The sequence below is a fragment of the Kogia breviceps genome, chromosome 2 (assembly GCF_026419965.1).
Source record: "Kogia breviceps isolate mKogBre1 chromosome 2, mKogBre1 haplotype 1, whole genome shotgun sequence".
Taxonomy (NCBI): Eukaryota; Metazoa; Chordata; class Mammalia; order Artiodactyla; family Physeteridae; genus Kogia; species Kogia breviceps.
Window position 1 is genome coordinate 166271783 of NC_081311.1, and position 16439 is coordinate 166288221.

Sequence of the window (16439 nt, forward strand, 5' to 3'; positions counted from 1 at the left end):
TCTCCAAGGTTTGGGGATATTTTTGCTATTTGTTTTGTCAATCGTCTGGCATAAAAGAACAAGGGGCAACACAAGCTCACAATGGATTCCCCAGTGCTGTAAAATTCACACTGAAATAATGATGCAATTTTAATATTTAATTATATTTAATTAAATAGGTAAAATGAATTGATCACAAAGACACTGAGCATTTTTTTAATGAATGGACCACATCAGAACTACAGAGAGGTTTTCAAAGATACAAAAGTACAGTATATAAGAGGCATACATTTTTTTTCTATTTAACTAAAAGCTGATCATAATATGCAAAAGTGGCAGGCCCAAAGCAATAAATAAATTTAGAAAACTGGAAGCTTATAATTCACATATTAAAGTTTGGATAAGTTAGGAGTCAAATGTCTCAGCACTCTGAGAATACCCATTTGGGGACTTAGAGAAAATAAGAGTTATTAATGCAACAAAACCCATGATGATCACTCTGAAATGCAAGTGACGGCTTGAAATGGGATTTTGGTGGCTCTAGAGGTACTGGTCAAATGCTTCCCAATGCAACCAGAAAACCAGACTCTCCATGAAACATCCTGCTGTTCACTGTTTGGGAAAGATGTTAGATGTAACCACTCTCCTCCAATCCCTGTTTGGAGAGTTATTTCGGGGAACACACTCTTCCTCAAATCATGACACACCCGAGCCACGGGGAGGAGAGGGGAGACGCGAGAATACCTTGTGCCTGCGCCGCGGAGCTGTGGGAGTAGCCCAGGGCCAGGAGCGCAGTCTCCACCAGCTGGCTGAAAAGCACGTCCTTGCGAACCAGGACAAACTCCGCGTGTTCTTCCCTGTTGTCATATTCAAGAGAGCCGTCCAACTGCTCTACCACACAAAAGACCGGAATCATCAAACCTGCAGGGACAAAACCCAAGAGCAAAACACAAACATTACAAAGCAAACCCCAGTCATCATGAGAAGGGAAGAGACAATTATCATCTGTGGACAGTGGTTTGGATTAAACAAGCCTCTTAGTCAGATGGGCCTAATGGGAAAACTGTGGGGGTTTTTTCCTTCCATTATTACTATCAGACTGCAGCAGAATTGCCCCCAAGCAGTGGCAGAAGCCCTCAGATTCTAGTCATTAAAAAGTGGAGCAGGGCTTCCCTGGTGGCGCAGTGGTTGAGAGTCCGCCTGTCGATGCAGGGGATGCGGGTTCGTGCCCCGGTCCGGGAAGATCCCACATGCCGCGGAGCGGCTGGGCCCGTGAGCCATGGCCGCTGAGCCTGCGCGTCCGGAGCCTGTGCCCCGCAACGGGAGAGGCCATAACAGTGAGAGGCCCGTGTACCACACACACAAAAAAAAAAAAATCGTGGAGCACACCAATCAGATGTGTCCTGACTGAGAGACTTCAAGTTCACAGCCGGCGCATAGGTGTGATCAAAGTGACCTTCCAGACCCTAGCATCCTCGTATCTATGGTCCTATCATTAACTATTAATCAGGACTAGTATTTTCAGATCAGATCTGCTTTTGTTTAGAAATGTTGTAAGATAACTAGTAATGGTCCTAAGCTATTATGTGAATATGTACAAGAAAATCAATAGGAATTTAAAAGAAGCCCCTCTTGTATCTTTTATTTTTCTAAATCCTGGTAAACAGGCCATCAACTAACCTGAAAATACCCTGCTCATGTAAGTCTTAACTGACATTTAATTTATGTCAAAATATACATACAAATATGAAACTTTGTCTTTTTAAAAAAATATTATTTTATATAATAACACCAGTTATCACTGGAAAGGAATATCTCTGCTTGGTTTTCAAAGAAAAGAAATAAACTACCCTAAGGAATAAAGCAAATTAGTGTAGTTGAAAATCTGTTGAAATCTGTTGTCACTGAAATATTTCTCTCCTTTGTAGCAATATGTGAAAAGCTAAAAATGTTTAATTCGCCAAAGGTGTTTTATAAAATGTTTTTTATTTTTTTTAAAAGTCATACAGGTATTTAAATCTAAACATAGCCATGGCAAAAGAAGATCAAAGTTTTACCAACATACGAGTAATAAATATGGACTCTGTCCTACATAATTCACACAAATTAGTATGTTACAGAGTAAGGATCTGCTCCAGGTCTTCCCTTCGTGCAAGAAAAATAAAAGGTTATGAAGGATGAGTGGGCAGGCGGAGAGATGGGGGAGGTGGAAGATGGGCTGTTCATGATGATGGCACTTCCCAATAAAAATAAGACCTCTGTATAAAATGACACGTGCAAGTATGGCCTCTCACACACAGAATGCAGAGGAGTTTCTCTAGAAGCCCCTCCCTGTTGCCCAGACCCTAGAAGCCTCCTGACTCACTCTGATCTGGAAAGCAGAGGGTGGGAACAGATACTCTGCAAACTACCAGGTCACAGATTTGTATTTTTCTTCTAAAGATAATACAGTGGTGCAACTGGTTCCCATGTGCTAATTATTATTATTAAAGATAGTAAGTGTTGGATGTAATTATTAAATATAACCATTACTAACAATAATAATACTCATTAAGAATTGTTATCATTAAAGATCACGGTAATTATTACTAAGCCTGCACGACAGACTAGCAAGCCACGCAATACCAGACCTGGGACAACTATTAACTTAGTGTTCACGCTAAGGAACAACAGAGCAGCATTATTGTCCATTGCTCATATACTATCCATGGTATAGACTCACGGAACATAGGAAATAAGGATGGAGCAGACTGATTGTTTTACATAAAGAGGAGAATTTAGCCTAGCCATATGGTGCCTTACAAAATATTTTTTTTTAATTGTGACCAACACTGGCATATCAAATGCTTATTTACTTATATGTCCGGTTTATTACCCATTGCATGTAAGACATGTAGTGAATAATATAAAATAGATTTCCTCCAAATTATCTCTGTGGTCATTCATTTATCCAACTCTTACTCCCTGAACACCTACTGTGTGCCAGGTATCCCTTGCGGCTCCAGTGATACAAATGAAAACAAGCCTTACCTTGCTCCTGCCCTCAATGCAGTTGAAAAGTGTTGTAAAATCTTCCTAAGCAAGCATAATGGCATTTTATAGGACCCATTCATGAGAGTCCTTACCAGCAAGGAATAGCCCCCATTTAGACCTTTTAACTCTTACATACTGGTTTGTCCAAGGAAGTAGGTTGATTTCTGTTTTTAATGATTTAAACGTAAGCACACATAAGGCCATGCAGTCAGTGGTGCCATAAGCTACTTCACCACTAATACCTGTGTGTACATAAGTTTCAATGCTGAAAATCCATGTGCAGTTCCTAATGTCAACATCTAAGTGTCACTCATCTGGGAATCACAGATAAGACCTTTAAATGAATCCAGTTGCTCCACAAGCTATCACGTATCCATTACTTAGGAACCATAAATCTTCCTCAAGTCTATGGTCAACTGAAAAAACTTAAGACCCCATTAATTTTTTTAAATAACATTAATAGTTCATGAGTTAGAGATGAAATACAATACCAAAGCACAAGGATCTATACCATGTAGAGATTTATGTTTTGAAAATGGCAATGACCAAAATATTTCCTAAATATTTTAGTTCAGTGAGTAAAGGAAGCAATTGTTATGACATGACAGCAGGAACTCCTCAGTCAAAAAGCAAGCACCAGTCCCTCATAGGCAGTCACCTACTTTCAAAAAAAAACAGGACTTTGAAGTCATTTATAAAACAAAACAGTATTAAGCAGAAGTGTATGATAATGGAATCTGTTCTGAAAGCACATATACATGTGATACCAAAAACGATCATAAACAAGTTATATTTAATGACTAAAAAATGTACCTTTTTCGAACTGGATCAACCTGAACAATGACATCTTTACAATGAAACGCAATTTTTACAAAAGAAGAAGAAGGCAGGAAAAATAGATGCAGTTACTAGTGACAATGACAAGAGAAATGAAAACGAGTAAAACAGTACAATTGAAGTCAAATGTAAGGGAGAAGAAAATTAAAGCATAGGTTTTAAATGCCTTTAAAAACAGCAAATCCCTAGGAAAGAAAACTATAAAAGGTTGAGTAGAAATATATATCAAAAAATATATATTTATCCATTTTGTCCCCCCCATTCACTCCAGGAAAAAAGAGGGGGGAAAAAAGGAAGAAAAAGAAAAAAGTGACAATGGATGAAAGGATAGGGAGAGTATGTGGAAAGCACTTCAAAAAATAAAGAATGGGAATAATTAATAGATAAGTTCCAACAAAAGAATAACAGCAATAAAACTAAACTGCATCTATAAAAATTCAAAAATGATCAAGAAGAAAAAGAAAGACACTCTTGTTCTAGCCCTATACCTGTAGCTTATGGCATTATTTTTCTTTTATTGTAGCACAGACCCATCTTCAGATGATCAAGTAGAGAACTTTGAACCTTTTGATTATAAGCCTCGCTAAGCCTTTTACAATTGCAGGAGGTAAGCAAATGGTTTAATCTAGAGAACAGGCACACAGCCCTAGCCATTTGCTAAAAATTAAGAGCTGTCCTGACAATTGGGATAAATGGTTAATTCTGTTATCACAGAGGAAAAATAAGCAACGGGACTTTCTCTACTGGAAAAATGCATTTTCCCAACTGTCATTAGTTATGATGCTCAATTGTCACTTTCATTATGACATGATCTCTGAAGAAGCACACATAATGATGAAGCATTAACCTGGTCTTCACCAGCACAGCCCTGGAAACAGAGGGAACAAAGGCGTGCGTGCGGGGAGAGGGCCGCTCTGCACCCGGGGGCAGGCACTCAGGTGGAGTCCTGGCACTGCTGTACTAACCTGTGGGAGTGACCCTGGGAAATTCACCTGACCTCTCTGAGGCTCAAACTCCTCCCAGCTGAAATGCGAACAATAGCATCTACATCCTAGACTGGTTGTGACAATTAAACAGTGGAAGTTAGTTAAACTGTCTGACAGGTAGCCCTCAAATAATGAAACCTATCTGGTTTTCTTTTTTTATAAATTTATTTATTCATTTTTGGCCCTTGTGGGTCTTCGTTGCTGCGCGCCAGCTTTCTCTAGTTGCAACAAGCGGGGGCTACTCTTGGTTGCGGTGCACAGGCTTCTCATTGCGGTGGCTTCTCTTGTTGCGGAGCACGGGCTCTAGGCGCGCATGCTTCAGTAGTTGTGGCGCACAGGCTTAGGTGCTCCGCGGCATGTGGGATCTTCCCGGACCAGGGCTCGAACCCGTGTCCTCTGCATTGGCAGGTGGATTCTTAACCACTGCGCCACTAGGGAAGTCTCTATTTGGTTTTCTTTTTACAAAATCAGTATTAATACCACTTTACAGAGGACAAAAAGAGACCAATCATTTTTTTCAGGGTCCATAATCAATGCTCATGATACTTCCTAAAAAGCATTTCTTCAGAATAAAAATTATACTAATAATCACTGAATGACCTAATTACTGAAGATGCAAATAATAAAGGCTTAAAATGTTCAACAGGCCCCACAGCAAAAGGGTGAAAGTGTTAAAAGCACCATACTTTGTATTCTAAAATATATTCTAAAATTGCCTGTCCAATACAGGAGCCACAAGTGGTGACGGAGCACTTGAATGTTGACTAGTCCTGCGTTGAGATGTGGTGTGTGACATACACTCTCAATTTCAACAATTTAATACCAAAAAATAATTATATTTAACACAAAAAAAATTTTATGAACTGCATATAGAGATAATATTTTAGATATATTGAGTTAAACAAAATGTGTTATTAAAATTAATTTCACCTGTTTCTTTACCATTTCTTTAAAAGAAGCTACAAGAAAATTTAAAATTACACACACGGCTCTGATTACACTTCGATCAGACAAAGCTGCTCTAAGCAATCTGCCAAATACCAACATACACAACGGTTTTTCTGACCCAGGATAAATACACCACAAACTGATAAGCAGGACAACTGTGCTATTGTCTTGATGCCCCTCACTTATCTCTCCTCTGTGTTCCAGATCTTAGGAGACTTGAGTACAGATGTATTCTTGGTTAAACTCCAATATCTAACGTGCTATCTTCTCCGCATCACTGAGCAAATTGTAGGCTATTGTTTTATTCCTAATTATATTAATCCAACTTCTTTATTAAAGAAAGGCTTTTTTTCCCCTTCCCTTCATTTTAGAGAACAGTTACAGTGTTCAGGAAATGACAAGACACTGGCATGAATGTGACCCAAGGAACAAGTACTCTTTAATGGGCTAGGTCTAACCTAACAGAGAAAGATGAAAGAAGGTCCAGAGGCGGGGGTCTGGATGACAGGGTTCTACCGCCTTCTGCGAAAGCTGGACACAAAACAACACTCTCATTTGCACAGCGCCTCCTAAGTCATCATGTACTCTGACATACATACTTACCTTTGTTTCCTCCCCATGTTTACCCTGTGGGAGGGTTATTATTACTCTCATCTGATAAATGAGGAAGCTGAAACTACAGGAAAATAAGTAAGATGTCCAAAGAAACCAAGAGAGGAAAGAGTAGAGCAGCTCCGATTACCCAACTTTAAATCCCAAGGGCGCAGCTTTCTTGGGCGTCGAAAACAACGCTCCAAAGCCCGAGTCCACAGAAATCTAAAGGCGTGGGCTTTTAGTAAAGGACCATTCACCACCCTTGCTGTGTCCAGTGGGTGACCTGTGTCGCTTGTAAGTGAATTTACCTTTCAATGGCCTATTACCTGTCAGGCACTGTGCTGGGCACAGAGGAGGAACCAAACACAGATCCTGCCCTTCAGTCATTCACAGACAAAGAAAGGCTCAAATAACAGGTCCTTCTCTAGTGTGGTGCGCACGGGCTCCGGTCTCCTCCCCAGCCCCTTTGCCTCCTGGGTCCACCTTCATTCCTGGACCTGCCCCCTGAATGACAGGAGCCAGTCTGAGATGACAGGAGGCCAGACTCGCCTCTTTCAAAGGGCTCCTAAAACCATCTGTTTCCGAAAGAAAGGCAGCCACAGGGCCCACTCCCTTCCCTCGGGCTGGCAGTAGATCTGGTTCTATTACCTGAGAAGGTCCCTGGGCTAACTGAAGATTACAAAGGCTTTAGGGCAGAGTCTCTCATATATGTCTGTTCTTTGTATAAAACTGAAGCTGGAGTAAAAACATCACCCTCAGCAACCACCACAATCGATAAATCATAGAACCCCAGAAACACTGAAACACAATTCTACCCCGGAAACCAAGTGAATAATACAGGGTTTTCCAGAGGACGGGCAGAGAAAGGAGTGAGGGGTGGCAACTATCTTTTCTTATTGCAAATGTACTAGAAAAACAAAACGACCACTTCCTTTCTCTATAACCTCATGTCCTCTCCCTCTCTGTCTCTGTTTCTCTCAGACACGCACAAGCACACACACACACCCTGCGTCACAGACAAGAATAGAAAGAACTCGCCAATATTAACCTCTAGATGCTTCCTCCCACCCTAAAACAATAAAGGCAAGTTGGAGCGCCAAGAATTGCTACCAGAAATTGAAAGAAAGGATAGGGTGCTCCTCACCTCCTTCTTGGGGTCCCAAGCAAAATTTCAGAGTGGATCAAGCGTGTCTTCCTTACTCTCTACCTTTCTGCCCCTGCTCTTCACCGCCAGGGACTAACTTCCTGAGCTCTGGTGTCCCCAGGCTCCACATTCCTCTCCAGCCTCCCACTCCCCCAGGGGCTGAAATTCCAAAGAGATGAATAGATAAAAAGATGCTACACATCACTGTTTTAATGGCTTGGCAGTCCCTTAATTTCCTCAGATATATTTTCATTGTAAAAGAAGTACATTGTATCTATCCCACATTAACTTCTAATGGAAAGAACTGCAGGTGCTGTCATAAAGAAAAACATGCTTTCACCAGTCTTGGCGGGGAGAGCAAAAACATCTGGGGGCAAAGGAGCCACCCACAGGTGGCCCAGAGGACCTCCAAGCTCCCCTAAACTGCTCCACTTTCCAAAGTTCCTTTCTGTCTTTTGCTTATGAACTACAGATTCTCAGAAGGATGCATTCGCTTTTCGTTGTTGGTTTTGTTTTTAACTCTTCCCGAAGAGGAAGCAGGAGCTGAGACAGAGGTGAGACAGCTGAAAGTCCTGGGTCGTTCACAGGTGTTGGACCAGTCAAACCTACAATTATGGGAAAGGCAAAATGCGCTTAATAATTACTCTAAGTGCAAACGAAGCCACAAAAGCAGAAATTCGATCTCCTGTTCATCCATGACCCAGTTGCTTAGACCTGAGAATCAGGCCTCCAAATAAAGTTTTAACAGTATAGCTCCTTGTTGCCACTTCCTCTATGGGGAGGTGGGAAGAGGTAAGACTACCAAGAAATATTTTATTTTCAGAAATCTCTCTAGCAAAACCAGACACTACTGTGCAGCCCCTGGGGCAGATCTTAACTTTGGAAGATAAGAACAAAAAATAGGCCAGGGGTAGGGATGGCCTAGTAAACTCTGGTCCTCTCACTTATCACCTCAAAGGCTCAAATTGGGTTTAAAGTGGTAGGGAAGGTAGATGGGTTCTGGTCTTCCAGACCTCTGATTCCAGGCCTGTCCCCAAACTGGGAGGCCACAATTCAACCTGAAGTCAGATCTGAAGGCTGAAAGATAAACTCCAGGTCTCTCAATCCTCTTCAGTTATAGAAATGCAGTGGCAGGATCAAGTTGGCCTGGCAATCTGCAAAAAAGGATTTCACAGGTACACAGGAGGCACAGTGTGGCTACTTATCTAAACAAAAATGCCTGAGCTACACTGGGAACACAGCTACAGCAAGCCTGACCCAAGGAACTAAATTCCCAGCTGTCAGGAATGTCCAGTTAGAGTGAAGGAGAGGCCCGTCCTTTCCTCCTCCAGATGAACTTAGATTTAAGACTTAGATTTAAGTCTTCACCCTCCCACTCTCCCTTCCACTCCCAGGCTGACCTGCAGCAGGCCCCAAAGAAATGCTCGTTCGTTGTAACAAAATGCTAATTCCACCTAGACATTAGTAACCACCATTAATAGGCAGTGTTGGTTCTGGAAGTCCCATGACTCCCTAGCCACCTAACTTGTCCACATCACTTTGGCCCTACTACACAGCATTCAGCATTGGTAGAAAAGGAAAGCTTTCTAGGAAAGGATCTGCACAAGTGGATTCAGGAGCTCACTCCATGTTCTCCAGGGGAAGTGCACCAGACCACAGCGCCCTGCACGACCACTGTCCACAGAAATTGTTGGTTTATCACCATGAAGGCATCACAGTCAACTGGCGTAGGACTTCGTTGGGTAGCAGCACTGTGCTCTGTGACTGTGCACATCCTGGAGCCCTGGGCATCTTATCTGCAGTCCTACCCATGTCCTGCACTGAAGGACTGCGGCATTTCTTCTAAATGTAGTAACTACAGAGAGACAAAATGTTTACTGATCCCAGAATAAAAAAAAAAAATTAAGAAAAAGAAAAAAAGTAGAATATGCAAGTTTGTGTATCACAGAAGAGTTCAAACATATGGCATACTGTGTAAGTATCCCCAAGTTCAATACTAAATTCTTGAGGTTCTTTTCTCACTGTGTTAGAAATGCATATATTAGTAGTAAGCCTTCAGATTCAATGGCATGCTGAAATGACGGTACCATAATTCATCCACATTAGGATTTCCTTCCTCCTTTAAGTAAAATTTTATTCTGGAGGTTTCTGGGAGGATAATTTTTAAAATAGTATTGAACTAGAGATGTACTTGCAGCTCCCTTCATTCTCATTATCCTCTCTGGAAAAGCTATTTGCAACTCCGAGCCCCAGGAGTCAAAAAAGGAGTTAATAAAAATTATCTTTATACTAACATTTGCTTCGTCATCTCGGGTTTTGAGCCCTGCCTTAAATGTTATTTTATCTAATTTAATAATTAAAATAAACACCCTTGATTAATTTCACCAGTGTAGTGGTACGGAAAGCTTAACTGTACTGAGGTTCTCTAGCAAGGAATTAATAAAGGAGTCAAGCACTCGGCTCTCAATAAGACAAGACTACCCAGATTTCTAGTGGGAATATTTCAGAGCACAAGCATGTTTTCTTTGGGGACTTTAACTCACCAAAATTATTAAAAATTGAGATCAAACACTGGTGCAAAGCCCCAAAGGAAATCATACCAGAGTGGAGAGATTTTTATCAAATAAAAACCTGAAAAGGTAAAGTTTTATAGTGAAAAATAAAGACTTTCTCCCTTACAAGAGGAAATCCTACTGTCTATGTTTAGGGTTCAAACAGCAAAAGATATATGGATGTTTAATAGATGTATAAAGATCATCACTGTGAAATGAATGCAGATTTCACAAGGCCGAGCTTAAACAGACAGGCAGCCATTACCATCCTTTCCCAACCACTAAAAGCCACTCTCATTCTTATACCCAACAAATGCCTCCACTGAGATGTAACAGCAACCAGGTCCTTGAAATGGCTAACACTGGGAGAAGAAAAAGAAAAGAACGGGAGGAGAGAGCAAGAAAGTCAAAATCATGCTGTGTATTCTGCAGTTCCCTAAGGGTACACTGGGCTCTCTGGATGGCAATATATAGGATATTATTATTGCGACTGAGATGAAGTTAATAAAACCCAGCATACAGACTGGGGAAACTCGGGTCCCCACTGATGGAATACTTCTCACACAAGATATTTTAAGCTTATATGTACCTGTACAATTTATAGCAATTACTTAAATAAGAAAAACAGAAGAGAGAAAACTATTATATTGGGTTTTTTTAGGTTATGATTCTAAGACATCCCCTTTATAATTTATATCATTTCCAAAAGACACTATTAAGTTTGATATTTAAAAACCAAAGAGACCATTTCAGCCACTGCACGTAAATCCATTGAAACTCTTATTCTCATTCTTAATGTTATCTAAAGGATACCACCCAACCAAAGGAGGAATGTTATTCCATTTTTAACTATCTTTGAAAAGTGTCACAAAACCCCTTTTGTTTTTCTCCTGGAAAAAAAAAGTCATAAATCTTTATCCTAAAGAAAATGTAAGTTTCTACCTTCCTTAAAGCACAGAAACCCTTCAAGAGCACTGTACTATTTTAAATTGGGGGTAATCCCAGATATGGAGTATCTCAACCTCAGAAAGATTTCATTCTCCCTAGATTCCCTGGATTCACAAGTTCTTTAACTCTAGAATAATTTCTGAGCCATAAAATGAAGCATATTAGTATAGTTTCTCCCCATCCCGAGAGGCCACAATTTCAAAATAGTTCTCATCTCACAAGCTCAACACAAGATAACAGAAAGACAAGGCAAAGGCTCTTTTTCAAAATTTGCATTAAAGGAGAAAGGGGTTCTTTTGGAGGTTAACTCAGAGGTGTAGGTTTAGGCTTGTGGGTGAACTCCTCACCTGCCTGCCATACTGACAGCAACTATGTTATCTTAACACCATCACTGCCCAGGTCCAGGTAAAGATGATAAAAGAAACCATACCTAACAGCTTCGGTGCATATAGGTTCATTTCTTTATTTTGCTAATAGAAGTAGGATCGACAAACAGATATGTTTTCAGAGAGCAAGCCTGTGTTGATTATATACATGAGAGGCTGGCTGTGAGAAAGACGACTTCACTGACTCACATCAAAAGAAGAGCTGCGTCTCAGAAGCCTTCCTTGGTTAAAAAGAACTGTCTCCCTCAAATCTGCTTTCAAGCTATACATCAATCTTCAATATAATTATGTTGGACAGAATATAACCTCTCGTCAGTTAACTTTTTTACAATAAATGCTTAGTTTGGGTACATGGACTGTATTTCAGTCTTATAAATATCAAACGCAAACCTACAACACCACTCCCATTATGGGGCTGAGAATTATCTTGCTATAAATCTTTTTATTGGGGGACTGAGGGAATTACTTTGCAGCTTCTTTTCCAATAACCACTTGGAACAATGTGAAAAGAGGTACATTTATACTCTGACCCTATGCTAATTGGAATTCTATACATTTCCATGGGACAGTGTGCGGTATCAATTCTGAATATGAAGGTCAGCCCCCGGACAGTTTTGCCATGGCAGCAAAAATATACACATGCAGCAAAATGGTTCTTACTGAAGTCATGGCATTCTCCTCCAGTTCTTTTTCTCCTCCAGGTCTCTTGGGAACTAATGACCATTTGTGACGGCATTGGCAGGCTTTTAATAGTAAGCTCTGGTTTGGGGGGTGGTGGGGTTTGGGTATAAGTTACCTGTAAAAACGTGCTGAAGGCTCAAGCTTACTATATGAACGGACCTGTAAATAGAGTGAGTTGTGCTGAATATTACCTGGAGATCCATTTGAGAAGGAAAAAAAAATCAGAATCACCTGGCTTGCCCTTGTAAAATGTCTTTACTTGGGTCTTAAATGTGTAATAACTTCCCTTTCAGTGAACAATTTGCTCCTCTTATAATACTGCTTCTCAATAATGAAGGGTGTTTGGTCATCTAATACCATATCTGCCAAACCTACATACAGGACAAAATTTTGTCTAAATGGAGCCTGGTAAGCTGAAAGCCGGCAAAGCTTCAGGAGAACCCTGGCTTAGCCTCACTCTCCTCCAGGAGCGATTTCCAGGCATGCATTTTTCCTAGCGTTCTGAACACTTTCTGATGTTTTTTAATTTCACAATTACCTTGTAATCAGATTCCTATAATAACTCAACTTTAACACAGTATGAATATCATATATTTAAGAATCCTAGTTTAAGTATATTTTCCAAAATAACTAAATACTGGAAAATTTAGTCCCTTTATTACTTAATACTGGGATCCCAACTTCTTTCCTCCTAGTCAATGCTATAATTTCAGGTGACATAAAGAACATTTTACATCTCTCAGCTTCTAATAAATAAGACAGGTAACTGATTTGTAAGTTTCAAGGGTTCTCAAATATAATTTTATTTAAAAAAATTTGTCACATGACTTTAGTGTGAGAGAGAGGAAAAATATTTTCATTGCATTAGCAGCCTCACAGATCTTTTTTGTTAATATCAAAAGCACTTGTTTGCAATATGAACTAATGGAATATTGTTAAATTCACCTAAAATAAACACTTCTTTTTTTGATTTAAAGAAGTCCTTTAAAAACCTTGACTATTTAACTGCTATTTACTTAGAGGAGGGGAGACATGGAGAAGGTGACTGTATGAAAAAAAAAAAAAATAGGTTTTTTTTTTTTTTCTTGATTGTACAACAAGAATTCCCTCCAAGGCAAAAAGACATTATGCCAAGTTCCTCCCAGAATTAATGTGTAGGTTTAAATTATAAAGCCCAGAAAAAAACAGAACCACTAATAGACCCTTAAAGCTCGTGGCATTCGTTGGTGATGTTAGGTTATGTAAATGTTAAAACTGAGAAACCTTTTGCTGACAAAAGTATTTTAATGAAGGCACTGTTAACTAGACTCTCTAAACTGAATTTAAAAAAAAAAAAAAAAAAAAAAGCCTTTTGAGCTGTATGACATAAATTCCAGTCTGAAAGGGATTATGCTTGGGACAATTCTGGGGTCATGAGACCCCCGCCAGGAAGGGTTTACTGCCTATCTTATTCCTTTCATTTTGCTCTCAGGAAGGTTTTTAAATATTGAACCCAAGAAAACTCTTAGCTACAGACCAAAGAAACAGTCACCTCTAACTCTGTCAACTCAGTCCAACCTTGGGCTCCAGCTGCTTTGACGGCCAACACCTTTTGCGGTTTTAGTATCCCCATAACGAGCAGGGGTTAACTCCACTGTCTGGGCTAACTCCACAGTCATCACCCAAGTTTCCAGGCACACGCAATTCTATGAATAGAGTAAGAAATACAGCCTAGGGTGAAAGAATGCTAGCCACTGATTTCAGCGGCTGCCAGCCAGCTCGCTCCAAGTTGCTGAAAGCTCTACTCTGGGTAATGAGGGCTGGAGGTTCAGCATTGTGAAGGATTATCGATTCAATGGTTCCAATGATTGCAGATGGAGGCCAGAGCCTATGCATCTCAGGTGACAGTCTATGTCACCTACATGAATGTCAGGTGATGTGTCCATGTGGAAACTTGGGGTCCCCAACAACCCCACATGAACCGGGAAAAAATAAAGGCGCTCATTATTCACCTTCAACTTTCTCCCCCTCCCCTTCAGCCAGGGGAGGAAGAACAGCAGATCCAGGGACCACACCTAACCCTTACTTTGCAGGACTTTGTAACAAGAGGAACATTCATTACTTTTTACTTCCATTTACATAGATGAAAAAGAGAGAGAGAGAGAGAGAGAGAGAGAGAGAAAGCGAGAAGGTAGTTACACCTCGAGTAGAATACAAGAAACTGATTTTCCGTCGTAAACTGTATATGAAGACAAATCAGTGAGCACTTCTCATGTCTCCTGAGCAACTACCTCCCAGGGCCTCCTCTGTGAACTTCCCAGGGAGGAGCAAGAACCAAACGGTCTCTCCCCAAAACAGATTTTAGCTAATAAATACAGCAAAGTAAGTGAAAAGTACTTGAGTTATTCTGCATCTTCTTCAAGACTAAAAATTTGTACGCTGTGTGACAGGTCCCTCTCATTTTTCTTAATGATGTTTTTATTATTCTTTCACTCAATTAAAGCAGAAATGGATATTGCATCTTCTGACTGTATAATTGTTATTATAATCTGTTTTCGATCACTGCTTGGGAAATGGGTCCGAAACAACATAAACTCTCCACTGCCTCAGAAGGCATGTCATTTTCTTTTACTACGACACTTAAAGAGACATTTATCATGCCGCTGTGTTAGCATCTTTGGGTTATGACTAAAGAAAGCTCTTGTTCTGTTAACCAAAAAGAAATAATAATAATGTTTTAAAAACATTTAAAGAGTTTTGATATGAATGCGTTTTCCTTACAAGCTATCAATTTTTGCTTTTCTTATATGTATATATAAATAATTGGAACAAACGCAAGAAAAACATGCAATTTTAATATGGGGAATAATCAGGAAATTTGAAAAGCAATCTTAGTCCATTATAAAGGAATGGATACACTTGCTTTCTAGCCAAATTATTTTTAAAGTAAAAAATATTTTTAAAAGAAATAAGAAGATAGTTGTGCTTAACATTATGAAATTAAAATTGTTTCTATGAAAAGTGAAAATCACCTCTGTCAGATCTTAGTGCTTTGGAAAACAGAGTCTCTATTAACTTTGTTCATATCTGTGCAAGTCTTCAACAAAACAAAGAAAGTCACTGAGCTGCTGTGCACATTTCAATAACTGGGCAACCATCAGTAGGCACCATTTACTCTGGTGTGAAATGCACCCCTTTTCATATACAGTAGCTTGAAGGGTTTCCCCTTAACTTTTTAATCTTTTTTGTTACGTTATGCTATAGTTTAACAGCCCACTGTGCTAAGGTAGAACTCCATTCCAATGATAAGGCAACTAGTTAAGGGCAGAACCTAATCTGCCTCACCCACTAGCCAACAGTAATAATACTGGGAGCAATTAGAATAGAAATATACATCCCCCAGAGAGTTTTACTACCCTTATGTGTCATAAACACAAATAATATTCTTAGTACAATATAAGACTGCCATAATTTGCTCATAACTTTATTTCAAGGTTCAAATTCTTAAAATTTCTATTAAGGATTTTTCTTCATTTTAAGCATTTGTCAAACTAATAACTATAATATTCACTAGTTTATTTAAAAAAATTTTTAAAGGTATACACATCAATTAAAAATGGAAAAAATATACACCATAAACCCAGTTGCCATAATTGTATATCTATGGCACATTTACTCCATTTTAGGTCATTTTTACCTGGTTAATAAAAAATCTGGAATAAGTAAAACTCTGCAAATGAGAAGCCAAAGACAAGTTGTAGAAGACAATTTCTGATGCAGCCTTTCATTGCCTTGTAATTATACTGATTTTTACCACAAATTTTAAATCACTTGCTATTAAACAGCAAAACAATTCTGTTAATTGAAAGCAAAAAAAAAAAATTATATGTATAGATGGAGTTCCATGATTTTGAAAACTCCACCATAGAGCATTTTTACATAAACACTATATAGCATGAAGTCCTTATGGGGTTTGTTTCATGTAAAAGAAGAAAATAAATGTTTGGTTGCTCACTGACTTCAGAAAATAAAGAAAATCACACACTATAGAGGCCACATCTGTAGTTTTTTGGAAATCTGTAAGTCCTCAACTGGCTTTTGTTTTAACTCATACCTCAATTCCACTCAGGGCAGTCTACTTTGACTTTGAAATATCTATCACATTACCCGTAAGTAGTAGGATGATGAATCCTTTGTATATAAAAATCAATTTTTAACACATAGACATTTCCAAAACTCTGTTGCACCTTAAAATAAAAGGAATTCACGGCTCTCCACATTGACACCCTAAATTAAGGATGGAGAGCAGTGGTAATTGGAAGTGAGAAAGGCCCAATACAATCAAAGTCAGCAGAAGGAAATCACTCATTTT

At 39.4% G+C, this 16439-nt stretch overlaps 1 protein-coding gene across 6 annotated transcripts in view; it reads right to left on the minus strand.

The window, feature by feature from the left end:
- Positions 1 to 16439, minus strand: part of SATB2 (SATB homeobox 2) — a 203309-nt gene that overhangs the window by 166900 nt on the left and 19970 nt on the right. For 5 of the 6 annotated variants that reach the window (XM_059055493.2, XM_067026506.1, XM_067026505.1 and 2 more), the window contains one exon: positions 724 to 900. The exons of the other annotated variant lie outside the window; for it this stretch is intronic. In XM_059055493.2, coding sequence (XP_058911476.1) covers positions 724 to 900 — 177 coding nt within the window. The remainder of the gene's footprint in view (positions 1 to 723; positions 901 to 16439) is intronic. 6 annotated transcript variants of the gene reach the window in all.